The 27,482-nt window shown below is 41.4% G+C and overlaps 2 protein-coding genes across 5 annotated transcripts in view; one reads left to right on the forward strand and one right to left on the reverse strand.

Moving 5' to 3' along the window:
• Positions 1 to 5,591: 5,591 nt before the first annotated feature.
• Positions 5,592 to 15,173, forward strand: agtrap (angiotensin II receptor-associated protein). Of its 3 annotated transcripts, none has more exons than XR_014598815.1 (6): positions 5,592 to 5,708; positions 6,832 to 6,866; positions 7,025 to 7,133; positions 8,468 to 8,678; positions 12,149 to 14,325; positions 14,382 to 15,173. XR_014598815.1 is itself a non-coding variant. In XM_084033806.1 (5 exons), the coding sequence occupies exons 1-5, from the start codon at positions 5,682 to 5,684 to the stop codon at positions 12,271 to 12,273; spliced, it is 507 nt and encodes a 168-aa protein (XP_083889932.1). In that variant the 5' UTR covers positions 5,592 to 5,681; the 3' UTR covers positions 12,274 to 15,173. The 3 variants fall into 3 exon arrangements, 1 of the variants encoding a protein (XP_083889932.1); XR_014598816.1 differs by having other exon boundaries at positions 12,149 to 14,270; positions 14,327 to 15,173; XM_084033806.1 differs by having other exon boundaries at positions 12,149 to 15,173.
• Positions 15,174 to 16,051: 878 nt separating this feature from the next.
• The window catches only part of draxina (dorsal inhibitory axon guidance protein a), a 16,358-nt gene continuing 4,927 nt past the window's right edge, over positions 16,052 to 27,482 (reverse strand). The window contains exons 2-7 of one of the 2 annotated variants that reach the window (XM_084023296.1): positions 23,646 to 24,172; positions 22,766 to 22,995; positions 19,528 to 19,648; positions 18,768 to 18,860; positions 17,929 to 18,018; positions 16,052 to 16,879 (exon numbers count right to left, since the gene is read on the reverse strand). In XM_084023296.1, coding sequence (XP_083879422.1) covers positions 16,767 to 16,879; positions 17,929 to 18,018; positions 18,768 to 18,860; positions 19,528 to 19,648; positions 22,766 to 22,995; positions 23,646 to 24,172 — 1,174 coding nt within the window. In that variant the 3' untranslated portion in view covers positions 16,052 to 16,766. Of the gene's footprint in view, positions 16,880 to 17,928; positions 18,019 to 18,767; positions 18,861 to 19,527; positions 19,649 to 22,765; positions 22,996 to 23,645; positions 24,176 to 27,482 lie in introns of both variants that reach the window. The other variant, XM_084023295.1, reaches the window with a different exon arrangement.

Consider the following 27,482-nt stretch of genomic DNA (forward strand, 5'->3'; position numbering starts at 1 on the left):
CACAGTCTCTGCTGGGCTCCCTCACCTTCGGCTCGAAGGGGGAGGAAAAAAACCCCAAGGTTGTTTTACTCCAAGAAAAAAAAGGGACGTTTTTGGAGGTAAACTTCACAGAGATGGTTCTCATCCCGTCGGCCAATTAAGACGCGTCTTCGCTCCATTTGTTTTTACAGCAGGTGCCAGCGTGGAAGCTTCCAGAGTAACGCTGCCTCCGAGGCTTCGCTTCTTTAAAGTCGTCCGATTGGGCGGGAAAAAAAACATTAAGAATAAGATAAAATGAAAGTTTAATCATCTCCGCGGAAAAGAAAGTGGGTCACTGAAGAAATAAAAAGAATATGACATTAAGAAGAATACAATTAGAGCAAATCAAGCAGATTTAGGCTAAAAAAGAACCCACAAATGGTTATATAATGAGGCCGAGGAAGAGTGTTAATTATGCTGCTGTGTAGTTAGGATCGTTCAGAACTATGGCTGAACACTAAAGATGTGTTTTCATAGATTATTACATTTGGCTCGTGGATTGCCAAATAATAGGAGAGCATATGGAGGGGGGGATGAGGAACCAAAAGTAAAAGAAAAACCTGGATTTCTTCTCTGACGGGAACAGAAATGAAAACTAAATCCCTGAAACCATGTATGACAAGTTAACATGAGGCTGACCCAGCACTGACCCCAAGACAGTTTTAAAAGGAGACGGATAAGAACAGCCAGCTAGCATCGCTGCTATTGTTTGTTTTCAGGTATTCTCTTCATTTTAGTTTATGATGTTGCTTTTTTCTCTATTTTTATTTGATATTGTACATTTTATAAATTTGATATCCAGAGATTAAATATAGCTGAAAACGAACTGATTTCTATTTGAGCAGAGAGAGAAGTCACTCTCCCTCTGTGTGTGTTGTTATCTGAGCTTCTCCGTGCGTTGTTGACATAGTCAGGCCCGGTGCATGTTCGCGTGCCATCTGTCCTGGGATCAGTTGTGGGTGATCTTTGTCCGTTTAGCTACGAGCCACCGGCCTCGTGGAGGAAAACCCGATCTCACAGCACCTTTAAGTCGGGTTTACGATAAATCCAGGTTTACGATAAATCCAGGTTTCCTCCCGTGAGTTAACTCTAACAGTGTTGTTTTTATTTCATGTCCGACACATAAAACCCACTCCCCTTCCCTAATGGCGAGGCATTTGTTGACCTCCTTCTCCCCTGGAGGTGTAATTGGAATCAATTTTGATGGCGTTATCGGCGGTGACAGATGCACGAGGCCATGGAGTGAAAAGGTCAAGGGTCGAGCTCCCTCCCTCCCCCCGGGGAAGCGAGATGCTTGACGCATAAAAATGTCATCCCTGAATCAATATCACGTGTGGACACTGGTTTATTTTCTGACGTTCTCAGCTGGAGGCTGCAGGCGAAGGTTAAGTCAGATGTTTTTAGATCGGAGACTCCATCACTTCATTTACAGAGATCCTCCATCGGCTCTTCTGTCTCCAAGGAGTCACAGGTGTGTTGAACCTGCATGCAAAAGAGAGCTTTTTATTAATCAACAGCTTGTTGGGCCGCTGGCCATATACCCCCTCCCCCTCCATCTTCACCTCCTCCTTTCTTCTTCGTCTCCACCTCCACAATCTTCTTCACAGCCTCCATTTCCATTGGAGCTCAGCACCAAAGCCATTAAACCGTTTATTTAGATTCAGGATTGAAATCACAAACTGATTCATCATGTTTCCTTGATTTTGGGCCAATTTGGCCAAATGACTTTCACGTCTGGTTTGGGCTGGAATAACCAAATTAATGTGGTGGAAATGACTGACACATAAACTTGTTTCCCTTCCATGTTTGGCTCTTTTTTTTGGCAATCTGTGCCGTGTGTGATTCTCTCAGTTTGATGGCCGACGTCTCTGTTGGCGGAGAACCAGCGTTGAAGTCGTGAATCCTCCAAACTCTTCCTTTCCTGGCCGGCAGTTTGGCCGTTAACTTGAGAAAGTTTGTGTTTGTCTCCGTTCCCGTAATCATCTATTCGTGTTGATAGTTATTTACTGGGTGTGAAGACAGTAACTTTCCTGGACAACAATACGTGATATTGTGCTCATTATTAAGGAAAATATTCGTTTCTTTGAAAGGAAATTTAATTAATTGCTTATCCATTAATTGCTGTGAAACTTTGTTCTCCATAAACAAATCCTATCTTCGCTTTGGTTTTGAAATATTGGATAATTTTGAATAATGTTGAGGAGTAAAAAGTACAATATTTTCCCACTAATAAGATGATAAAATTCTGAAAAAAAAATCAGTAATATAGATAATAATAAAATTACATAGATAATAAAAACAGCAAGGGGTGGATATAAGCTAAGATATATATAATAGTGCATATATGCAGGTAAGTATAACGCTTCAGGATGTGCAGAACAAAGGCGACAGGTTGAATATCTCTTCAGAGAGAGAAATGTATTTGTTCAGATGCTTTCGCCAGAATACAAATCAGGAGTGATTTCTTTCTTTTTTTTTTGTCCCATAACGTTATTCCAAACACATCATCTCTTCTCAGAAAATGAGGAATTTGGAAGTCGGTAATGAGGCGCCATCTATCTCCGCCTGCAATCTCCGAAGCTCATTATCTCCCAAACTGAACTGTGTCAAAACCTTTTAACGCGAAAACCTTTACGACACATTAGAGCAAGTGCGAGCAATATAACGCTAAAGCCCGAACACTCTGAGAATCTATCAATATTTGATTAGAGGGGGAAAGTAACTCGTTTTTCTCTGCGTTAACCAGCAGCTCGGGTCGGACCGTGATTGTGCCGCCCTGATTTACGGCTGCAGAATAAAAGCCGTGGTGATGTATTTTTAATAGTTGCCTCCTGACAGAGTGGCCTCGTGAAAGCTGGCCAGCAGCCAGCCGGGGTTGATAGATTACACGGAGCCACGTGGCGGCAGATCTGTAGCTTCACATCAACACAAAAAAAGACCAACTTCTGCCTTTTCTTAAAAGGATTTCATTGTGGTAATTAATGACCAAAGTTGCTATCTAAACTCCAACTTTTCAAGATCAGGCAACTCTCGGGAAGGACACAGGTATAGTGAGAACGATTTACATACGAGTAAACAAAAAAGAGCTGCAGGAAAATTCTCTCTGGCGGCATCAGAGGCGATAAATCATTCGGTGAGTCGTATTGAAAGTAGATTAAAAGAAGAAAAAAAGAAAGAAAAATGCACGGAGATGAAGCGGGGGAGAGATGATGTCCTCTAGTGTTACGCATCCCCAAGAATCGCTTTGAGACGTTACTCCTCCAATGAAATAACACGTTCAGTAGCAGCTTATTAGGACGTGTTTGAAAGGTGGAATCACGCCGCAGGGGTCAGAGGTCAGAGGTCAGGATTCACATGGATGGCCTGCTCTGAGGTGTAAGAAACGCGACAGGAAGAGTCAGACTTGTAGAAAGGTATAATCCGCTGCTTGCATCGAGTTCAAAGGTCAAATGTGCATAAAAACCAAGAGTGACAAATATTATTTCAGTTGTTTTTTTCCAGAAAAGTGAGCGATAAAGAGCCCAAAGTGAAAATGAAATAATGTATTTTCTCTCTTGATGCATGAGCAAGGAGTACACATGACTAAAGGGCCCCCTTACTTGTTATTTCCGGGGCTTTTCGCACACATGACGAGGTCTTCATCGCAGCATGGATTTGCGACAATGTTAGCGAAGGCTGGAACGTCACATGATGACAGATGACAGAGTGAGATGAGGCGGGAACAGATGAGAGAATATGAAGGTGAGAGGAGGATGGACGGATCTATTTTCTCTCTCTTCTGTTTATTGGAGTGTATAAGTGTGCCGAGTGTGAAATTCCCTCACATCCCTGGATTTTATCATTATCCATCATGAAAACGATCAGGTTTTTTTTGGCTCCTGTGGACTTCATAACTGGGATATTTCTGTTTTTTTTTTTTAGTGAGTGAAGTGTGATCCTGACCAGGAGAAGCGACGGACAAAAAAGCTAGTAAAATAAGACCGAAGTGGTTATAAATAAACACAAACTCTTCTTGGACTGCAGTCGTGTGTCTTCGACACCAAAGAGAAAGATAGGATTATCTTATTTATAGGAAGACACTGGAAATCAATAGGAGACATCCTCTGGGGACCATGAATCCATACTAAATTTCATGGTAAACTGAGCAGCAAAAAACCCCCCAAAAAATACTCTCTTATTGTGGAAGCGTTGGACGGATGGACGAGAGGAAAACTCAACTGTCTGAAAATAGTAACTTGGACTTTTAATTTGATCATCTGGATGTATCGGCCTCTTTGTTGCAGCTCAGAATGAACCGCTGACTTTTTCATCTCATCACATCACACGACTTTCAGTTCCAACTTTTTACTATTTTAAACATTTATGGTAAATCCATAAGAGCTAGCAGACTGATTTTTATACAGATGATTCGTGGTCCCCAGAGGAGGAATCTGAATTACTTTAGTGATTCATCAAGTGAAGCTCCGTAAAGGAAGATTAACACATAGTTTGTTTTTAGCACAGCAGCAGAATTGTCTAAAACCATGCTAGCTAACATGCTAGCAAACATGCTAACTGGTAGTAATGTAAAGAAAATACACAATTATGAATTTAACAACATTTATATTTATATGCCCAATATTTTGGTTAGCATCAGTTTTAATTTTGTGCTTGCCGCTGATTCGCATTTTCTTTTAGCATGCTAACCCGCTAAACTAAAATGTGATCATGGTAAACATTACTTCCTGTTAGCATGTTTGCTAGCATGTTTGCTATCATGGTTTTAGACAATTCTGAAATAAAATGCTAAAAACAAATGTGTTAATCTTCCTTTGCTTTCCAATTTCCGATATATGAGATTTATGTAAATGAAACATGATGATGTAAAAAAGGGGCGGGGCATGAGAGGCTTAGCTTCTTCCTGTCCGTCCTTGAACTTGAATGATTTGATTTATTTGTATGACATTCAAGGAATATTTAAGGAAAATAGATCAGATAAAATTATTTGTTATTATTATTTTTTATTCATATTACAGGTGATTCAAAACAAAAAGGTCTAAATATTGTTTTGGAGATTTTTCCAACCTGCTTAGATTCAAAGTTGCTGAATTTGAGTTAATATTAAATTAATATATCAGAGAATGAATTCACTCTTTGGAAACCTTTTTAAGGATATTGACTACAAACACAAATTACTGCTTGTATCAAAAAACTTCCATCAGACACAGTAAGAACTGACATGTGATGTGCTGTCATTACATTTTCCTCCACCGAAGCAAAAAAATAAGGGTAAATAAAAACAAAATAACAATAAATGAAAATACACAAATATGAATTTAACATCCCTATAAATTGTGTGTGTTTTATCTCATTTGTTAGAGAAACTGAGCTGATTACTATGTATATATAAGTGTGAATGCGAAGGTGCACTCTTTCTTCTTTCTGTCTCATGAGGAAGAGGAGGATGAGGAAGAGGAGAAGGGAGGTGGGAGTCACATGGGAGGCAGTCAGGCTCCTGTCACATGGTTTGTGTTTGCAAGCTGATCTGAAGAGAGGAGGAGGAGTTTCAGGGAGAAGTTTGTGGAGGAAGAAACACTGCGGCAGCTTTTCATGTTTCCCTCCTCAACAAGTAGAAACAAGTGAAGCGGACAGAAAAGGAAGAGCTGCTTTCACCAACAGCCGTTATGGAAATCCCTGCCATCAATCTAAAGGTGAGTCCTGCTGGTTTCAACCTGGTTGTGAATGTCGGTGGCCTGTTTTCACAAAAGACTGTGATGATGTTAAACCTTGTTGCCCAACTCTCATGGGTAATTCCTCTGTGTGGCAACAAGAGAGGGAGGGAGGGAGGGAGAGAGGCAACACAGTGTGTTAAATGGTAGAAGGAAGTTTATTAAAGCCTCCAAAAAATACACAAAAGTGTATTTAAGATGACAGGCTGCACCTTGATGTTGTCAGTGATGGGCAGCAGGCCGGTGGGAGAGGAAACTCACTGTTTGGATGTGAGAAACACAAAGGTGGTGATGATCATATCAGATATTAACAAGATAGATTCATGTAGAACTGAGATTAAAACAAATACAATATAGAGTGAAGCTGCTGCTGAATGTGGGAATCAAATAGTTTAAATTATTCATCACATGAAGCAAATAACAGCACTTTCTGATTTTCCACTTGTGTTTCAAAACGTAAATACATTAATATTCTAATACACTGTGTTTCCTTTTAAAGGGAATTAAATTGAATCATGCCATTTCTTTGTACTATTTTTGGGCTAAAAAAACCCTTTGAACGCCTCTTTAAATCAAAGCTCAGTAACTCGGACTCATGTGATGTGCAAAGCTGGAAAACAAGACGTGAAATGTAGCTTTTAAAGAAGCACTCGCTCCGATTTTCTAGTGAAAATTCTGATTTGTAAATTAGGGGGCGTAGAAAAGAAAAATGTTTAAAATAGTGATCTGTAGGAGCCATGAAATCCATCACGCTGCTTCTCACGTTTGATGCAAAGTGATGATCACATGTTTTTCCATTAGTTCTGATAGTTTGAGACCGACCGAACCAAGGCTGTGTCTAATTGTTGTTTTGATTATGAATTAAGTTATTAAAGGTCTTCATTCATCCAACCATCCAACCCAAATAGATCCAGTATAAAATCATCATTAATCTGATACATATTAAAGTACATTTACATGTAAATGAATGAGATTATAGCCAGGTGGCTAATTTCCAACTCTAGTCCCATTGCAGGAAACAATATTAAGAATAAAAAACAAGACGAGAGTGTTTGAAAATGTCCTCAACCAGCCTGTATTTGTTTTTCTCTCACGCTCCCTGCAGGCCATCGTCCTGGTGCACTGGCTGCTGACTGTATGGTGAGTGTGTTTTTTTTTCCACAAACCTGAGGAATTTCTCTCCTCGTCAGACACGTACACACAGAGACTGATTCACAATCTCTATTCAGGCTTACACACTGTGTTTGTGCGTGTGTGTGTGTGTGTGTGTGTGTGTGTGTGTGTGTGTCCTTCTGCAGGGGCTGCATGGCGTGGCTGCCCACCTCCTTCGCTTGGGCCAACTTCTGCGTCCTGGCCATCGGGGTCTGGGCCATCGCTCAGAGGGACTCGGTGGACGCCGTGCTCATGGTGAGGCTTTCTTTCTTTCACTCGGCCTGTGATGGTGATCATGTGACCCGTGGAGAGTCTAACTATAGGCGCGGTAATGCGTATCTGTGCTAACCTATTTGTCTGTGGAATCTGGGACGGTCTGTGAGAGTCTCCTTTGAGAACCATGGCCGCCCTCTTCAAATCAGCACAGAAACCTTCACGGTGCAGCAGGTTCACACAGATTTATTTTAGGGTCTTTTACTGTTTAAATCGGTGTAATGCCTAAAATAAAGACTGTTAATCCACCAGCCGACTGAACTACAAGCCACCGCATGACAACATAGATGTAACGTGGCTCATATGTTGTGGTTTGCTTACAATCTGAAAGTACACCAAACTCAAAAAGTGCCTTGAACCTGCATTATCTCTGCTGGCCACCAGGGGGCGACTCCTCTCTGATTGTATAGAAGTCTATGAGAAAATGGTCCTACTTCTCTCTTGATGTATTATCTCAGTAAACATTGTAAACATGAGTTTATGGTCTCAATCTCTAGTTTCAAGTCTTCTTCAATCCAGCATGATGTTCATTTAGTACATTATGGTCCATTTAGAGTCCACCAGACCAGAAAGCAGGGGATGCTTTAGGGGGCGGGGCTTACCTGGGTGTGTTAACATCTTTGGCCGCCTTAAAACTCAGCTCCACCCTTTTGTGTCACTTCTGGTTGCAAAGAACACAAGATGAACCAAAAACCAAGACAGTGACGTCTAAAGGACCAAACCTTGAAGGCTTAAAAAAAACAGCGGTCCACAAAGCGTTGGGTGACATCACAGCGACTCACGTCCACTTCCTGGGGTGCTCTTACCTTTAAAGTTCAGGCTCCTTCATGAGAGATCCTCGCGGGCTGAGCCGGCCAAAAATGGGAAAAGACAGTTGACAGAATTATTATTTATTTATTTGCGCCGGCGTCTTTGTCGTTTTCGGATGCAGCTTCAAAGTGAACTCAGAGCGGGAAAGATGGAGTCCTGCTTCTCGCTGCGTGTTTTCATTCATTATTCACTTCCGGGCTTCTTCATTTTTTCTGTCTTGAATGATCTCAATGTGTCATTTTGTCAACTAATCATGGATTTTCACTGAATTATTTTTTGTCATCCCAGTAACATGGAATTAACTGTCCCAGATGATAAAAGCAAAAATAAATACAGATTTTTCTTTTTTGATTTCATGTATTTTTAATTCCTAGCACCACTTATGTTTTTATCTTTTTTTCCCTCAGAAATCTCTTTTTTATTTTAAAAATTTTCTTTTATTGGAATCATATTTCACTCATGGCTCTTGAATATTGAACTGAATGTGCTCTGTGTTCTCTCTTCAGTTTCTGCTGGGGCTGGCCGTGTCGATACTGACCGACATCATCCACTTCGGGATCTTCTACCCGCTCAGTGACTTCGCGGCGGAGGGAGGGAGGAACGTCTTCCGCTTCAGCGCGGGAATGGCCATCCTCAGCCTGCTGCTCAAACCCGCGTCCTGCTTCTTCGTCTACCAAATGTACCGCGAGCGCGGCGGCGATTACAACGTCAACTTCGGTGAGTGCTGCGATCGCGATGAGGCGACATATTTGAGGCCGGTTTGGAGAAGAAGAGACGCTCTGATAAAAGATGAGGCCATCAAAAGGAATTCAAACGCTTCAATAGGATTCTTAGAGTGGAAACTGGAACGCATTATTCATTTAATCATCTAAATGTGATCTAATTCCCATGTGAGGAGCGGTAAATCATAACCAAAACAAAGAATGTGTGATTTCAGAACCCCTGAGAAATATCTGGGGTTTCCCCCACTAAAGAAAAGGATCCCCCAGTCCTGAGCTGGAGGTTCTCTCCGGTCCATGTGTGATCCACGGGATCTTGGAGAGTTTGTTTTATGCAGTTTGGCATGAAAGTGCAGCGGCGCTCTGGGAAACCACTGTGTTTGTTCGATTCCACAGTCAAACTAATTTGTCTCGGTCACAAGACTTTAAATATCCGAGCTGCAGTTGGAATCTCTGGGCGAAGGAGATCATTTCTCCACGAGGTTGTTTATCCCGTCTCGGCCACTGAGACGCGTTTAAAAAGGCCGACGTACGCTGGACAGACTTGTGATCTGCCGCGATGGGAAAAAAATAGCAAATATTTGTCGTGAAATAAGTGGAAATGGAGTTTGTTAGATTATTTGTGATGCAATGTGAGTTTAGATCTCTCGATGTGATCACTTTGTGAGATCCCACTGAGCTGTGACTACTGGTGGGACAATATATCGGAATATCTATCTATCGTGATATTCCCTGCTGCGATACACTGGCGCCAAATATCGATTTTTTTTCCTTACAATATATCGTGTATCGCAGAATCGTGATATCATCGTTATCGTGATTCCCATCCCTAGCTGTGACTGGGGGACGATGTATGATTTTATCGTGGATTGGGATAAAAGACACTCACGATTGATCGTACTGGTTCATCATTATCGGAAGATCGGGAACACGAGTGACGTGAAAAAGTCGGCGGAACTAACGAAAGCCAGAGTAAAGAATACAGGACGCAGGGATACGATTTACGTAAAGTGATTCCAGAATTGCAATTAAATACGGGAAAACCGTGACTTCATATCCCAGCATGCCTTGCTGTGACATCCTTTAAAACGTTCCTCAGGCCTTCATCTGTGTGGATTAACAAAACGTGGCTGTATTCATCACTTAGATTACAATCTCACGGCAGCAGTGAGGTTGTTTCAGGATCGTTTTATTTATTATTACCTGTCATATCACCTTCTAAAAATAGTAATTTATTACACGACGCTTCGGGGAAAAGTAATGACATTTTCTCCCGCCGTCTGTTTTGGAGGCTAATTGAATATTGATGAATCTGCTCTTTTTAAGGCGCAGCAGGTGCATCCATTAGCCGTGATTGGCTGCGCGGTGACTGATGAGCGCAGCTTCTGTTTGTTTGAAACGACGTGTGTTTTAATAGCCGTCTGATTGCGTAGCCCCCCCCCCTCCAGGAAATCAGGTGACATGTGAGGGATTCCGGCTGTGCTGGTTTGAACTCCTCGCGTTGTCCGTAGTTTTATTGTTTAGGTGAATCGAAGAAGAATTTGTCAAAAAACTACAATTCCCTGTTCTCTTCCTGCACGCCTCGCAGTCTGTTTTGTTTTGTCATGTTTCATGTTTCATGTTTTTGATTTGATCATTTGTCTTGTGTCTCTCCTCATCTCCTCTCCACTGCTGACCTTTGACCTCTCAGACTTAGAGACCTCTGTGGACAGTCGATGCACCACGGATAGTGCAGACAGTGCATTTATTGGCCGCCGCTATTGATCCCCTTGGCTTCTTCCTTTTTTTGTTCATTTCTCTTCTCCAATCATCCTCTTCCATCCTCTCCCACACAGGAAGTAAGATCACACAATCAGGATGCAGACTAAAAAAAACAAACATTTTTCTTTTCTTGTTGAAGTTGTCCATCTTTCTTTGTTATTTATAATAATTTAATCTGTCCTCGCTGCCCTCCCACACCTGCTTAGCTGTGTTTGTCAGTATGTTTTATTCCCCTCCATTGTGTTATATCAGTTCATATGTTTCTGAAAGTTTGCGTCTATGTTTTATTCATATTTTTTACTCTCCAGACGCCTCATTTGTGTTTTGTGTTTGCATATATTGAAAGCGGAGCTGCATGATGGTGCACATTCTTAAATCAGCCTAATTAAAATAACTTAGAACAGACAATACATGTGACCTCAGAGTAACTTCAGTTATTGAAGCTGTTTTTTGAGCAGCGTGATTGTTTTTTTTAAAGAAAGGGAATATTAATGTATTTTTTATGCTTTAAAATAAAATGTGCAAGTATTAGTCAAATGAATATACACTTGTTTTGCATCCATACCCCCTTCGTGATGAAAGTGCTGGTTTGATTAGCGTTAATGTGCGTGTTTGTCACAGTCACAGGACTTCTTTGAACTTCCAGAAAGACCTCGTTGTTATTCCGGCCGCGTTTCGGAGTCGGCGGTTTGTTTTTAGGAGCATCATAGGGAACTCTTATATGACTTTTTTTTTTCACACAGATTATGTCCGCTGCCTTCATGGAATTAAATATAAAGCATGTTTACCTAAAGTGTAAAGCACACAGAGTCACTCTCCATCATCGGTTCCCCGCGCTTAAAATTCCTCCACAATTAGCTGCAGAACAAGCAGCTCATCGGACCGCGTGGATATTAAAATCAACATGTAAGGATGTCATTTTTCTCAGCTCGGTGTCGCATGTTTGTGCTTTTACTGTACGTTGACGAGGACGTCTATATTTGTCCAGATGCTCATGTGAAGATAATAAATCTGGCCAGCTGTGTCAGGAATGTATGACGGCGTATTAGGGAATCAGGGGAAAAAAAAAAAAAAAACAGCAGAGAAAGGGGGGCACTAATCAGAGAAAAAAAGTCACCAAAATGTGCCTCTTTATAAATATATATAGCCGATAAAAACAACTTGCTTGGTTCCCACTAACACCGGATGTTTGCCATTGCTATGACAACAAGTGAAAGCTACCGCTAGCATCTTAGCCCGACCGCCCCGATCAATAAACACGCAACACCTAAGGACCTGAACAAGGCGTTGTCACACTTTGTGATGTATCAATTACAAAAATAAATCATGGGAAGTTAGCTAGCATAGATGCCGGTTGTTAGCATCATAATAAACTCGCAAATTTGCCACTTGATAAACTTGCAATTCTACTTTAACGCAAATTTCTGACTTTTTTTCTCTGAATATTGCCCCTCCCTCTCTCTCTGCCTCTTTTTTTTCTCCCTACAGTGGCCCTAAAAGGCCGTAGGAGTGTGTGTAAAAAATAATAATAATAATAATCAAGAAAAAAGGGAAGTTCAAACTTTCTAAGGATTCCTTAAATATGCACATACAACATCCGTGATTACTGGCAGTGATTCTGATATGATTATGAATAATAAGGAAAGTTGCACGACGGGGGTCATGTGTGCCATTCAGGGCCTGAAGGCTTCTGGCTTGTCTCTGCAGGTTTCCCCACCGTATCGCGAAACAGGGACGCCTACCAGTCCATCGACCAGCAGGACGGGTCCTCCAGCACGGCGAACCCCTTCAACCAGGCCGAGGACAGCAAACCGGCGGTCTGCACCTACTGAGAGGAACCAGGCAACTAAAGCAACATTTCCCCTCTGACTTTTTATGCAGCAGCAACAGCGCTCCAGGGCAATTTCTTGTTTTTTTGCAGACGGCAAATTGAATACTTTTTTATTACGGTAAATCGTTAGCTCTGTTTGGGTTTTAGAATGAAATGTGGCGTGATTAAACCCCATTTTCATTTATTTATTTATTTATTTTTTTGCCGAGTCGGCACATCACTGCTGAATAAATCCAGAGGAGAGACTGCTCCGCCACTCCCACGCCATCTTACTGCTGTTCCCGCCTGCTATTTTCAGTAGAGAGGTGTTGAATGGAATTGTTGCATCAGTTTCCTCTTTTTTCTTTTTTTTTTATCAAAGCGAGTCAAAGCAAAACAAATGTGGCACTTACAGACTTCTTGTCTGCTTCTCTTTGTGATCTGTTACACTGTTGCATCCTCCTAGTACTTATTATTTTTAGTCTTTTATGATTTATGATACAACAAACTACCAGTGCCTTTTTTTTAAAAGCTACGTTGTGCCTTTTTGTACCTTTCCAACCCCAGAAGAGCTGTGATTCCTTTGACTGATGACCAAATTAAAGTCTGAGGCGAGACAGACGAGCGCTGTTCACTTATCCTGATGATGGCCGATGCAACGTTGGTGTTACTATAATAACAAAATCACATACAAATATGAAGATTTAGAGGAAACATTAGGACATTTTTATTTACTGCATTAAAAAAACAACAAATGATTCTCGTTTCAAACCACTTTAAATGCACCATCATGTTGTTTGATAAACGACCACACGGCGAGCGGCATCTGATAGCTGTTAATCTGAGTGAAGACAGCAGACATGAGGCGGTTCTGTCACACTGCAAAGTATTAAATGAAGAGTTTCAAACTTTGAATCATCATCACATATAATATCATAATATCCTCATTCATGGAGCCTTCGGTTCTAGCGGTTGGAGGGGAAAGCGGACGTTGTGATTTTACTTGCCGATTGCATCATTTTGATTTGTTTGGGGTTTTTTTGCACACAGATATGTTCTCTTTTGAAAGGTTGGACTTCCTGTTTTGGACGATGACTCATGTGACAGAGTGGAGATTTGGTAACCGAGTTGGTCACGTGATTGGGACTGAAATCTTCTGCTGGTCCCAAACTATTTCACGCCCTAACCTGACTACGTTAGACCGTGGAGCCCATTGTTGCCCCCCATTCGATCGGACTTCTGCTTTTACATGTTTAAAAACGTATTACTTTCTGTCATTGTGTTACTTATGGATGGAATTATTGTGAAAATATTCTTCTTTTTGCTGGGGACCCCCTGAAACCCCCGCAAGGTCCCCCTTTGAGAACCACTGCTGTATCATGAGAGGGACCTTATTTGTTTACATGCTCCATGTACTTATACCACGCCTGCCCCCTCTAACTGTAATACCACATCATGTCCACTCGGATGTGTCTGTGTGATGATTTGGCACGATAGCGCCACCATGGACACAAAGACTGAACTTCCAGCAGCAGTTTGTTTACGAGTGTTTGCTGCCTGGTGCTCGCAGATGACGGCGGTTTGACGAAGTCCTGCAGAAAAGGCAAAAAACTTTATTTTTATAATTACGTTTCTAATATATATTTATATACACAAAGCTACCAAATACATATCGTATGTTTTAACCAATTTGTTGTTGAAACATTCGGTTATGTTTCGGCAACAGAAGTACGTGGTAACGGTCAGAAAAGACGATCATGGTTTGTGTTAACATAACAACGTAATAACTGTAACTATTGCAAATAAAACTACGGACTTTCTTACGTGATGTTGCCTCACAAGTGTAACATTATATACAATCTTATGGAAATAGACAAACTAGGTTACGACAAACAAGGGTACGACAAAAGAGGTTGCGAAAAAACGAGGGTACGACAAACGAGGTTGCGACAAACGAGGTTACGACAAACAAGGTTACGACAAAGTTACGTCAAACAAAGTTATGTCAAACAAAGTTATGTCAAACAAAGTTACGACAAACGAGCTTATGTCAAACAAAGTTATGACAAACAAAGTTACGACAAAGTTACGTCAAACAAAGTTATGTCAAACAAAGTTACGACAAACAAGCTTATGTCAAACAAAGTTATGACAAACAAAGTTACGACAAACAATGCTACAACAATCAACGCTACAAACAACAACATTTAGTTTTGATTTCACACGTGGACACGAACAGCAGTCTCCTGGGTGAAAGTTCTGCGTTTGTTTGACCCACCTGTCCTTCACACTTGTTTATACTCGTCGTTATATCTCATAACTTTCAACAACGGTCCATTAAAATACTATGTCACTTTCTCTGTGCGTCACTTGTACGACGTCACTCTTGGGCCGGCCAAATGTAAATACGTCCAACGTTTTACTTTGCAACTAAAATAAGTAAAATAATATATTATTTGGTGAACTTTGCAGTCCTTTGTAAAGTAAAAAAAAATGACATTGTAATTAATTAAACAAATTACTTTCCACAGACCCGCTTTGACAATCGCTCCTGTAAGAGTTCATTAAAATGTCATATTTTACTGTGAAAAAAGGAAAGCTCAAACAATGTCTATTATCTGGATATAAATATTAAAAGTATTTAAAAAGCCGTCGTGGCTAAATGATGCAACGACTGTTATGACTAATGAAATCCAGCTTTCACTAAAATAAGATTATAAGAGAAGAAGATGAAAAATGTCGGCTACACGTTTGCGTTGCCTTTTTATTCCGATCACGATTCTTTTCATGATTAGTATTCGCCACATTTTTTGTTTTGGTTCTCCAGCACGAGTGTTTTTGTTGTTGTTTTTCATTACAAGGATGCTTCTGATTTAACATTTTGAAGCATTTTTTTTCTTCTTAAAAATAAAGAACAATGATGCTGAACACTTGTCGGATTAAGTTTTTCTAACTTGGATAAACGAGCGGATTTACGCGACACTTTCATCTGTATGCACACTTCAAGCATTCAACCTTTCGTTTTCTCACTTTTTTTCTTCCTTTTCTCTGTCACACACCTATTTTACATTTCTGTATATATATATATATTTACATAATGTGTGTGTATATATATATACATTATATATATATATATATATACTTCAACATGTTGAAGTGCTGCTGCAGAATGTGAGTTTTCCCTCAAGGTTTCTGCCGCCGTTGGCTTTCATTATTGCAAAGCATTAATTCTGATAACGCTCGAATGCTCTATTGTCCTCAAATGTGCAGCGGACTGCGAGTCCTTGAGGTATAAGAGCCGTTTGTTTGTGTAAGTCGTACTGACTCCTGGGCCTCTCAGGAAAGTTTGGACGGGGAAATCTGTTACCGCGGCAACAGCAGTAATCTAACAGCTACATTGAACATGTTGAACCGAGACCAAATAAAAAAGTCAATTATGTTAAAAAGTAGGTGCAGCAGGAAATATGCTGCTTTCACACGAATACATCAGTTTTAACAATCGAATGATGTCATGTTCTAATAAAGTAACATATATTAAAATGTATAATAGTACATAGCGATGGGATTTCTTCTGCACAAAACATTCAAGAAACATATAGGATTATTTGTCAGTATATGTATTGTAGAAATATTTTAAATATTTATTTTTGATTGTCACAAGACACTAAATCTTTGAAAGTTAATGTTTTAAGGCCTGAAAATAGTAATAAATGCAGATGTCTTTCAGATGTAAAATGTTTACCCTAGTAAGTGTTTAATCATGAAGACAAAACAAAGAAGACAAGACAAACACAATATCTGGACAAAAGATGTGTTTAAGTACAGTATAAATAAAAACATATATTAAGACATAAAAGGTCAAACAAGCATCTTTGTTTATCGTTCTACCGTTAAATACATTTGAGGAGAAATTAACAAACAAAAAAAAGAGTTGTCAGCAATTCAAACACTTTTTTTATTTACAATACAGGACGGCAGGCGGGGTTCAAAGGTCATTAACAAATCATTTTCAGCTTTTGGTTGGAGAGCACGATCCAATGAGAGGCCCCGTTTAGGGCTCCGGGTACGAGTCATTAAATACTAAAAATGACGACCAGCTGCAGGAAACGACTGTGAAAATTAAATTAAATTAAACCAACAAGCCGAGTGAATCTTTTACACCAATTTAAAACAATTATAAAATTAAAAAAAATATTATAATATAATATTTTTCATCGTGGGATGAGTTTTGAAAAGCCCCTCTTTAAAAACACGTGTGCTCCTGCAGTGATATATTGGATTTTAAAAGTGCTCAAAGGTCGTGATTTGCTGGATTTGAAGGTGTAGCTCACCCACAATGCAACAGTACATCCAGGTATTTTTATTTTGTTTCATGTGACCAGGTGTTGAGATGTTTTACAAAAAAACCAGCAAGGCGCCACCTTTCAGCACTTAGCGGCCGTGTTAGTGGTCACGTGATGTCTCGGCTGATCTCCATGTTTTTCCTGCTCCTCTTCCTCCTCCTCCTCCTCCTCCTCAGATGGTGATGAAGCCTCCTTGGTCACTGCTGACCGACTCCGGCACCACGCAGCGACCCCTCCTCCGGGTCACGCGCCGTTTCCGGTGGAATTTAGCGTAACAACGAAACCCTGTGAGATCATAAACGACCCGTTATTAAATGCAGATGGATTGGAGATTGTTTGCATTTAGTCACCTTTGGTCTTTAGATGTGTAAGGTTTAGTTTATAGCACGTTAGGGTCCGGTCACATAAACGGCTTAATCTATAGTCCAGAATGTAAAAACCAACATGAATGAAACCAGGAATGAACATGAACAACGCAGGTGAAGCTAATGGCGTTAACGAAGGCTCGTTAACGTCCCAGTGAACTCCAATGAGCTGATGGCACGACACAAAGGTGTACCTCACCTTTTTTAATTTATATACCCCACCTTTATTAATTGATATACCGCACCTTTTTCTAATTTATATACCTCATCTTTTTCTAATTTATATACCGTACCTTTTTTTTTATTTATATACCGCACCTTTTTCTAATTTATATACTGCACCTTTTTATTTATTTATATACTGCACCTTTTTTGAATTTATATACGTCACCTTTCACACAAACATGCGGCCCAAAGTCGAGGATTAAAACAATGAAATATTAAATGTTTTGTTAAATTACAACAATAAAATATTGACAATATATAAGTCAATAAAATAAACATCCAGGGATGACAAATTATCGGAATAAAAACAATGATTAAAACTTAAAGGTAACACTTTATTACATTACTCCAAATGAAAAGCCGGATTAAAACAGGTCTTGAATTTGAATTTATTTCCTTTTAAAAGTACAGAGAGATCTTATCATTTTAACATCCTGAGGCAGCCACAGTTTAGAGGCATGAACACAGACTGACAGATGAGTGTGATTTAATCCCCCTTTATTTTATTTTCCTACTGCAACATATCAAAATATCTGCTGATCATCTGAGCGCCCCGCCCACCTGCACACCTGTCCCCACTTCCCCTCGTCAGCCCTGCAGCATATAAACGGGAGCTGGTTCACTCATTCCCGGCTGTGTTGTCTGTTCAGCACCTTCTTTTGTTGTTGTCTTTTAAATATGAGCTTGTACCCTGGTTGTTGTCTGAGGTTCAAACCTGTTTCAGGTGCAACGAGTCCGACTCACCTTCCTCACACATGCAGTCGTCGTAGCATTTGTTGTTGAGCCCTCGGTTGTGAGGTTTACACTCGTGCTGTCTCAGGTCGCAGCAGGAACCTGGGAGGGAACGACGACGCAAAACATTGGATAATAACTTATAAGATGTGAAAGGAACGTCATGTTTCTCATCATCTTAAAGGACCTGAACATTAGGTTTCTCTCAATCAGCTTCTTTCAGTCTTTTCTTTGTATTTGTCGTCAGGGCTCAGTGGAAAAAAACATGACATCACATTCATCTATTGATCAAAAAATTGTGATTTGGATCAATTGTATGATGGAGAATCACAAATGTTGATTTGATCGAGACCACAGACTGTAAATTAGAAGTTAAGGTAATCACTACGACCAAGAATGGTGATGGTATTTTAGCCATTAGTAGAGGTAGAGACCTGTCAATCAGCAGGTAGCCCCGCCCCCTAAAGCATCCTCTGCTTTCTGGTCTGGTGGACTCTAAATGGACCATAATGTACTAAATGAACATCGTGCTGGATTGAAGAAGACTTGAAACTAGAGATTGAGACCATAAACTCATGTTTACAATGTTTACTGAGATAATACATCAAGAGAGAAGTAGGACCATTTTCTAATAGACTTCTATACAACCAGAGAGGAGTCGCCCCCTGGTGGCCAGCAGAGAGAAGTAGGACCATTTTCTCATAGACTTCTATACAACCAGAGAGGAGTCGCCCCCTGGTGGCCAGCAGAGAGAAGTAGGACCATTTTCTAATAGACTTCTATACAACCAGAGAGGAGTCACCCCCTGGTGGCCAGCAGAGAGAATGCATGCTTCACTGATGGAGACTGACCTGGCAGACAGTCCAGGTGGTGGTCACACGGCTCGATGGCGTCGGCGTCCACGGTCACGTTTCCACTGCTGAGGTTCTTGCTCCGCCTTTTGTCTGCAACAGGAAACATAAATGGTTTGATTCCGGAAAGCGTCTGATCAATACACAGCTTCAAAACAGATCGATTTGATTCATAACAACGTTAAATAAATATATTTAACATGCTGGTGGAGAGCAGTGATCTTACAGAAATACAGACATTTAAATGTTTCCTCCAAAAAACAAAACATTTCTGCTGTTCAGTCAGTTTGGATCCAGACCGAAATGTCATCAACGACATTCATGGTCCCCAGAGGGTTAAATCTACAGACTTTGGTGAACTCCTAACTTTTTTTTTTCTGGCGCCAACAAAAGCATGACATTTGTAGTTCTGAGTGAAATGTCTCAAAGTGAAATTTGTCGCCCATATTCACGGTCCCCTGAGGATATATCCTTATGATGACGGAGATCCCCTCATTTTTCAAGTTTTCACTTGTTCGGTCAAATATCTTATCAACTAATAGATGGATTGGCACCAAATTGAATAAAGACATTCGTGGTGCCCAGATGATGTACCCTCATCAGTGTGGTGATCCCCATCTAATGTCTAATATTTATGGTTTATGACCAAATGCATTCAAAACTACTAACTTTAGTTCAATTAGAGTTTGATGCGTTTTATTTCCAACAAACCTGAATAGGTCTATTTTTTGCACATTCCCATTTAGAGCTGATAACCAACCTTTCTTCCTGGAGGACGGCCAGGCGTCCACAGGTTTCATGTCCTCATAGTCCGTCCAATCAAAGAGCGCCATGTCCAATGTGGGCATCACCTCTCCTTGTCCTTTTCCTCTCCCGGACCTCTGAAAAGGGGAAACGTAATGAAAGACCAATCCAAACACGCCGATGTGCAGATCTATAAACACCGAATCCCGTCTTTCAATCAGCTTCGGCCTCCATCGGAATACTTCTTCATTTATATATTCAAATTCATAATGTGAAGATGTAGAGAATCCATTAACACGATCAATCCTGCCTCCCCAGATTAATGTTAATTCACTGTAAATTAGACCCTAGAAACAGCAGCGGCGGTGGATGATGACTACATTTTGATTTGCTGGCTGTGTTTTTGTAGTCGGGGCTGCAGGTAAACACGTTCGGGTCGTTCCTAATAAACAACTTGTGTTGTGACAAGCAGCAGAAACGGCTCATTGATTCATAAAACGCCCACAGAGTCTGCAGAGACGGCGCAGAGCTAAGAAGCCCGATCGATTGGTAACAAGAGAACATGGCTTCCCACAGCCTGGAATACAAATATATAGAATATATACATATACACACGTATAGGTTGAGACTAGTGCAGCCTGTATGTGATCTCAGGAGGGTATTTTATTATTACTGATGTGAGATTTTAGTTTAGTTGCTGAACATTGTTGAACATTGAAAAGGTCTTACTTCACTGTTTCATACCTTTTTTTTTTTTTTTAACACTTTTCAGTTTTATCATAGCTGACCGTCTCATACACGTCTGACCAACAAGCTAAAAGTCGTTGATTTAAGATCTCACGGCTGCTTGTAGGAATCAGGATGCGAACCGAACTGCATCTCTGATCTCTGAAAGTCAGCAGACATCCACGTCAGCGGTGTGTAAACTTGACTGAGTGTGAAGACGAAGTTTATTTTAAAAAGACAGATGTCACAAAACCAACCCGACTGAGAAATGTTATTCTAGATCCTCACACGTTTTCTATTCACGTTCAGTGTTCAGCACAAAAAGAGAAAAGTGTCTTATGTGTGAAATAATGGACCAGTTCTAGTTTCTCCAAACACACATCAAGGTGAAACGTCATCTGGTTTCAAAACGGATCGGCCATTAATCATGAAAGTTCTCTGAATGTACTTTTACTTCAACATTTGGAGTCCTTGTTATTTATAGATTATGATGCAGCGATCCGGCCAACTTGGGATCCAATTAGGTTGCATGTTGCCCGGGAAGTAAAGTGTGTTTTCTTCAGAATTTAACCAAGCCGTCCTCATCTCTAGTACGTTCATGCTCTCAAGAGGATAAACCCTCGTCTCAGTTTTTCCCTTTTTGGTTTTTCTTGTGCGTAGTTTTCAAAAGCTGGGATGGAAAAATAAAAAAAAAAGATTTACGCCCGCTCCCTACATAGTCAAAGTCGGAGAAGGAAACCTTTTGTACGAGTCTCATCAATTCCCAAAATATTGATGTAAATTTTGTCATTCAGCGTTTGAGGACACGGCCATAAAACAAAAACTCCTTTTTTTGCGGATCGCTCTTGCTTATAACCTTCTGCAAAGTCATAAAAACATAACGGCGGTCACACGGAGGGAGATGAATAGAAACTGTTGGACGTTATAATTAAGTCATCAGGACTTCCAGGCGTCCCTTGAGAAATACTCGGCCCACGAAAGACATCCATCAAGAAAAAACCCGGATCCATACTTGTTTCCTTTCACCCTCAGGAAATAAGCCTACATGGAAATATCAATGAGATTAATTGCAGGAGGCGATCTGCTCGCGCCCGGCTGCTCATTAAACCATCAACACGAGATCGAACATTAATTAAGAAGCGCCGGCGAGGCGAGCTTTCTTCTTCTGTGGTCTAATAATATTTGACCGCTCTCAAAGGAACGGCAGACGGACTCCTGGACGCCGGCCGGCCGACGGGAAGCATGAGGCAAAAAAACACCTTGATTTTGAACATGCAACCAAAAAAACGACTGAAAATCAGTGGAAAGGCTGAAAAACTTCAGGTCAAAGGTCAAAGGTGAAATACGTCATGAGGAAAACCACGAAGGTTTAATTATAAAGCAATAATTTGCTGTATCATTAAAAAAAACAAGCAGGCCAATAATTATCATTATTTATAAGATGAAGCACAAAAGTACTTCCCATTGCAGAATAATATATACGTTATGTTACTGCATCATAAATATTGTATGTATTAATGTGAACATCACTTTCATGTTATATAATATGATATATTTCTCATATTCTGATGTGGATAATGACTATTTCACACAGATATATGAGCTTTATGAAACATGATAATGTAAAGAAGAGGCGGGACATTAAAAGCTTAGTTTCTTCGATCTTCAATGATTTTAATTTTATTTTTTGTAGGATATTATTTATGTATTTTATGTAATGTAAATGTTGTACTTTGTATTTGAGGAAAATCAAGATCAAATCAAATCATTTGTATTAAAAAATAGAAAAGCAATATAACTAAATCTGTCAAATAAATGTGTACAAAGTACAGTATTTCCCTTGTAGTGGAGTAGAAGTATAAAGCAGTAATACTTCAAAACTGTACTCACATTAAAAATAAATAAATAAACGTTGAATGTTTAAGGTACCTTTTTCAACATCTGGCTGGGAACAACGGATGGAAATTAGCCTTCTGTGCTAACTATCGCTCATTTACAGTTATTATGTTTTCAATGGTAATCAATGAGAATAGTCCAATAAACTACAGAAATAGAAACTTTCACCAATATTATGATCTAACCAGTGAATTTATTTCCCATCTCGACCATCTTGGGCAACTAAACAGCTGTCAATCAAACCGATATATTTCACCCGACAACGGAGGCTCGTTTGTTAGGATTCAAGGAGGCTTGAGAAAACTTGTTTTTTTCCCATATCAATGCTGTTTTGTTGAGTCGGACACCAAAAATAAATAAATAAAAACCTCCTCGTGTTCATGTCCGTCGTGTTTTAATAAAGGCACAGGACGGTAGTTACAGGAACGACTGCTGGACTGAGTGGGTTTGATCCCAGAGGCCTCGTGTTATTATGTGGAGCTCAGCCAGATCTATCAAACACGAGGTGACGGGATTCACGTTCACGATCCCGTTCACGTTCATCTCCAGGACGAGCTCTGAGGCTTAGCGGGCATTTTTTATTCTGGAAAACAGCCCTCTAATAAGCGCCTGGGTTTTCGTGGGGGGGTTACCTGGGGTTTGGTGGAGGCCGGGGGCAGTGTTGGGGGATGCTCGTTCATCACCGTGGTAACCATGGAGGAGCCGGAGCCAAAGACGGCGGCGATGGGGGAGGGGGTGTCACCGGGCGGGGTCATGCTGAGGGAGTGGAGGGAGGAGGAGGAGGAGGAGGAGGAGGAGGGAGGATCCTCCAACACGTCTCTGTCCTTAAACGCAGATCTGAGCTCCGGCTCGGGGAGGAAACCTTCGAGGAGAAAAAACCACAACGTTACAGTGACATCATCATATTTCTAATGAACGACTTCCTCATTAGATCGAATCACACACTGTGTATGTTTGGTTTGTAGTTCATACTGCAGCGGCCGTAGCAGAGTACAGTACTGTGGCATACTAGAATACTACATCATAGCCTCGCACCTTGACCTTTGACCCTCTTGCTCGTATATCTGCTGTGCAGAGGATTGTGGGGGAAGGACAACCAGGGAAGCACGTTGGTGTGAAACCAGATGTAGGAGGATTACGTATTAGGACATATAATATATTTTGCTGGTGTAGTAAACTGGTCTTTGAATGCACCATGTGTCTCTGTACGGTTTGGCTCACAAATATAGTTGGTTGCCTTAAATCCGTGTCCTCCATTATACTTTGAGAGGTATATTATATATATCACTGATGTGTTATGATGACATTTTCTAACAAAAGTAGAACCAGTTTGTTTTCCTGTTTTTGTCTCAAAATTTAAAATAATGGATATAATTGAATGTTTGTTGTTGTTTTGTTTTTGAATAATCCACAGAGATCGCTGTGTTGTTTATGGAGAGTTTTATCATCAGATCTATTTTATTGACGGCATCAACAATAATAACATTCATTGTTATTATTTAGTGTTCTCACCTTTTGCGTGCCGCTCCTTGTCGCGCCGACTCCCTTGTCTCCGGTGCTCAAAATGGTGTCCATGTCCGTGGCTGTTGCCGTGTCCGTTGCCGTGGCCCCTCCCTTTGCGTGTCCCCAGCAGCTGGTTTTCCCGGGTCTGCGACGGACCCTTCATGCTCATGCGGACCCGGTCCCTGTCCCGGCCCGGTCCCATCTCCAGCCTGACGGGGCTCAAGCTCTCCAGCCCCGTCCCGTCGTCCTCGGGCCGGCTCAGCGGGTGCAGGGGTCGGTGGGCGGAGAGCAGCCCGGCTCCGCCCTTACCCCCGCGGGGCCCCTGGCCCCTGTGCCCTCCGCGCTCCCTGCCGTAGCGGTGGCCCTGTAGAGGGTGCTGCAGGGCGTTAACGCCGCCGCCCGCCGAGCTCTGTGCCTGTCGCCTCTTGCCGTGAGGAGCTCCGGGCTCGGCGCCGTGAGACAGCGTCATGGTGGCGAACAGGAAGGCCAGGAGGAGACTCCAGGAGAGAGCCATCGTGTGTCCAGCACAGCGCCACCTGCTGGAGAGAAAATGCACCTCAATCATACACTATAGAAGAACCGTCAGTTCGTGGACTACCGTTTTGAAGATTAGCAAATTGGCATTTTGGAACTTTTGCAACCAACGAATCAAAATGACCATATTTGGACTTCGGAGGAGCGACGGGTGGATCTGAAGAACACAATCCCTTGATCTCAATACTGCACACGTTCCATTTTCAACTAGATTCAAATAAGTGACACTGAAACCTCCTTTAAGTTTGAGAAATCTGACTTTCTTTGGGGAGGGTGGAGGTAATTTGTGAGGCAGGTTTGGGGAGTTCCCATTCACCGGGCCCTTTTCAGTTGTTTCTGCGGCCTTCAGGAAAAAGTGGTTTTCTTCTGTTCTTCTTGAATTATGCATTTAACACTGGAGACATGAATATGAATCCAGAAGGATTCATTTTGGACTTTGTGAGCATGTTTGCAGGCCGACGTTAACATTAAGCTCAAAGCAGAAAGTATGCAGCCTCTCAGAGACTAATAAGGAATAATCAGCAGCTACGGCGTTCATCCTGGCAGCAAAACCTCCCGGCTTATTTACTTATTTACTCCAACCCTCAGGTGTTTAATGCAGAAGTCTTCATTAGTCCCATCACCCATCAGGAGTTCAGACTGCATCCCTCTCCAGGTCCTCTGGACTCGGTTTGAGGAGGCGATGAAAGAGCTGGACAGACACTTTTTTAATAGAAATGATTTCCCAGCATTCACTCATGTACCTTCATGGTTTACTCAGTATGAGATGTTGCAGCGCGTCCTTCATCCGACCGTTCACTACACAAGTCGACTCATCTGTGAGGCGCCTACATGGAAATAAAATGACGCCGCCGATTGGAAGAAGTTTTTATGTTTTTATTTTCCGATCTGATCTTTCAAGCTACATTTATTTAAATGTAAAAAATAGAAATTTAAATGAGATTGTTTTAAGGTTTATTTGCATTTAAAACGTGACATTTAGCTGTATTTTGTTTTTCTGCACATTTAAAGTAATTTTCTCCAACAATAACATATAAAACAAGTTGCAATTTACATCCACGTCTGTCCAACTGTCATCACTTCATCGTTATATCCTTTAGATATTTGGGTGAAAGCCATAATTAGCACATGAATGAGTTTTGGTCAAGCACGCCTACCAAGAATATGTTTTGTGAGGTCACAGGGACCTTGACCTTTGACCCCTACAATCTAATCTACGTCCAGGTGGCGTTCCTGAGATATCACGTTTGAGACAGAACGACTCCGACCACAGCTGTCGCCGACCGGGAGGCCAAAAAATACATTTATTCTATTTTCAAAAAGGGAGAAAGAAAACAAAGGATACATGATGATCAAAATCCCAATTTTCACGGCATTTTCATCCACATCACGCCTCTCAACTCTGTCACGTACGACGACGCGGCGTGGCCTCGTCTCCAAAAACACCATTTACTTGTTTTGGTGCTTCGCTTTAATGAGCTCAGACAATCCGTCGTCACGGACACACACGACGCCATTATGGTGGCGTGGCGGCGACTCCTTTGTGTTCGGAGACAAACGGCGGCGCAGGGCCGACAGAAAATCAATGAGCGAGAAGTATTGAGCTGCTGCTGGCGATGGTGTGTGTGTGTGTGTGTGTGTGTGTGTGTGTGTGTGTGTGTGTGTGTGTGTGTGTGTGTGTGTGTGTGTGTGTGTGTGTCAATGAGGGCGAGTTAGGGGGGTTGATCAGGTCTCTGACACACCAAGTTTTAATCACACATCTTTCAGGGTTACAGTGGGTCTTTTAGTGTGTGTGTGTGTGTGTGTGTGTGTGTGTGTGTGTGTGTGTGTGTGTGTGTGTGTGTGTGTGTGTGCGTGCGTGCGTGTGTGTGTGTGTGTGTGTGTGTGTGGGAGACTATGCTGCTGATGTCGGGGGAGATTTGCAGTGCGAGAGCAGGCGGCGCCCTGAGGGATTTAGAGGCAGACCGCCTCTGGGAGTTCGACCAGCTGTGCAGTTTGCAAACAAGTGTGTGAGACGGGCTGCTGAGGTGAGACTGTTATCTCCAAACAGAGTGTCAGAGGAAGGAGGGGGGGGGGGGGGGTCAGGGGTTGTTTAGCCAGGATTGACACATGACGACGAGAATGAGGCGAATACACTCAAATTGCATTATTGCAACTTCAACTTTTTGGGAGAACCTGCATGTTCGTCCTCTCACTTGCAAAGACTTAGATGAGGAGATATGAAGTAAAATAAGTGTAACTTAGCATAAGAAACAGGTGGGAGACTGCTAGCTTAGCACCATCCAAAGGTGACAAACCCACCAACAAGCAGCTGTTACGCTCAATTAATGTGTTATATCAGCTTTGTTTTGTGTAAATCCAACAATTCCAGTTGTTATTTCCCCAGGAAGTCACCGCTTACGATACATAGACCGACACGCAACAGACAGATAATATGGCTCTACAGCCAGCAGCTAGTTAGCTTAGCATAAAGACTGGAAAAAAGGGGGAAACTGCTAGCGTGGATCCGTCTAAAGACAAATCAGCACCAGCAGCACTAAAGCTCTGTAATCAAGTTAAATCTCATTCCTCTTCTCGATGCTAAACGTGTAAAAAAGTGAAGGAACTTCAGAGCTGCTTTCCTTCTTTCAATACAAAGCTACTTCTGCCACTTTTTGTTCCAAGTGTGCTACGAAAACCGTCCAGAAGAGACGATCGGAACAACATTATCACCACATTTAAAGGATTAGTGTTTCACACCTCTCTCTATGACATCATCGGGAATGTCTGTTGGGAACGATTAGAAACAAAAGTCAAAGAAAATGAGTTGTTTTCTCGTTTGACCAAGGAAATAGTCCCGCACATCTCCCTTTATACAACCATATGAATCAGTTTTCTGTACAAAGTACACAAACATAAAGTACATTAAGTCGTGTTTTAGAGGTTCCAGTCTTTGTGCTAAGCTAAGCTAACACATCTCACATCTACTGACCTCTATGCTTTATAGAAACTCAACAACAAAATGTACCCATTGAGAATCACAGACTAAGTTGAATGTTTTGGTATAATATCCCTTTAATGTGAGCGAGATTCTCAGGATTCTTCCATCCAGGATTAATGCTCGTAATGTTTGCAGAAATAGAATAAACACAAGCTAAAAAAAGCCACAATACCCCGTTTTTTTGTCAAATTAATTTCCCAAACATAAAAGAAAATGCCTCCATAGAAAACGTCAACCCCCATCTCATCTCCAGGCCTGAATAGACCTGTCATGTGAGGGAGCAGCGGGGCGAGCAAGAGCCCTGTTTGTCCTCTCTCTCACTTTCATGTGGC

This window comes from Eutrigla gurnardus (genome assembly GCF_963514095.1).
Source record: "Eutrigla gurnardus genome assembly, chromosome: 2".
NCBI lineage: Eukaryota > Metazoa > Chordata > Actinopteri > Perciformes > Triglidae > Eutrigla > Eutrigla gurnardus.

Bases quoted from the DNA above. Each gene is read 5' to 3' on its own strand.
- agtrap (XM_084033806.1), top strand. From the start codon at position 5,682: ATGGAAATCCCTGCCATCAATCTAAAG. The intron at 6,867-7,024 runs GTGAGTGTGTTT...GTCCTTCTGCAG, and splicing joins CACTGGCTGCTGACTGTATG to GGGCTGCATGGCGTGGCTGC. The intron at 7,134-8,467 runs GTGAGGCTTTCT...TTCTCTCTTCAG, and splicing joins CGGTGGACGCCGTGCTCATG to TTTCTGCTGGGGCTGGCCGT.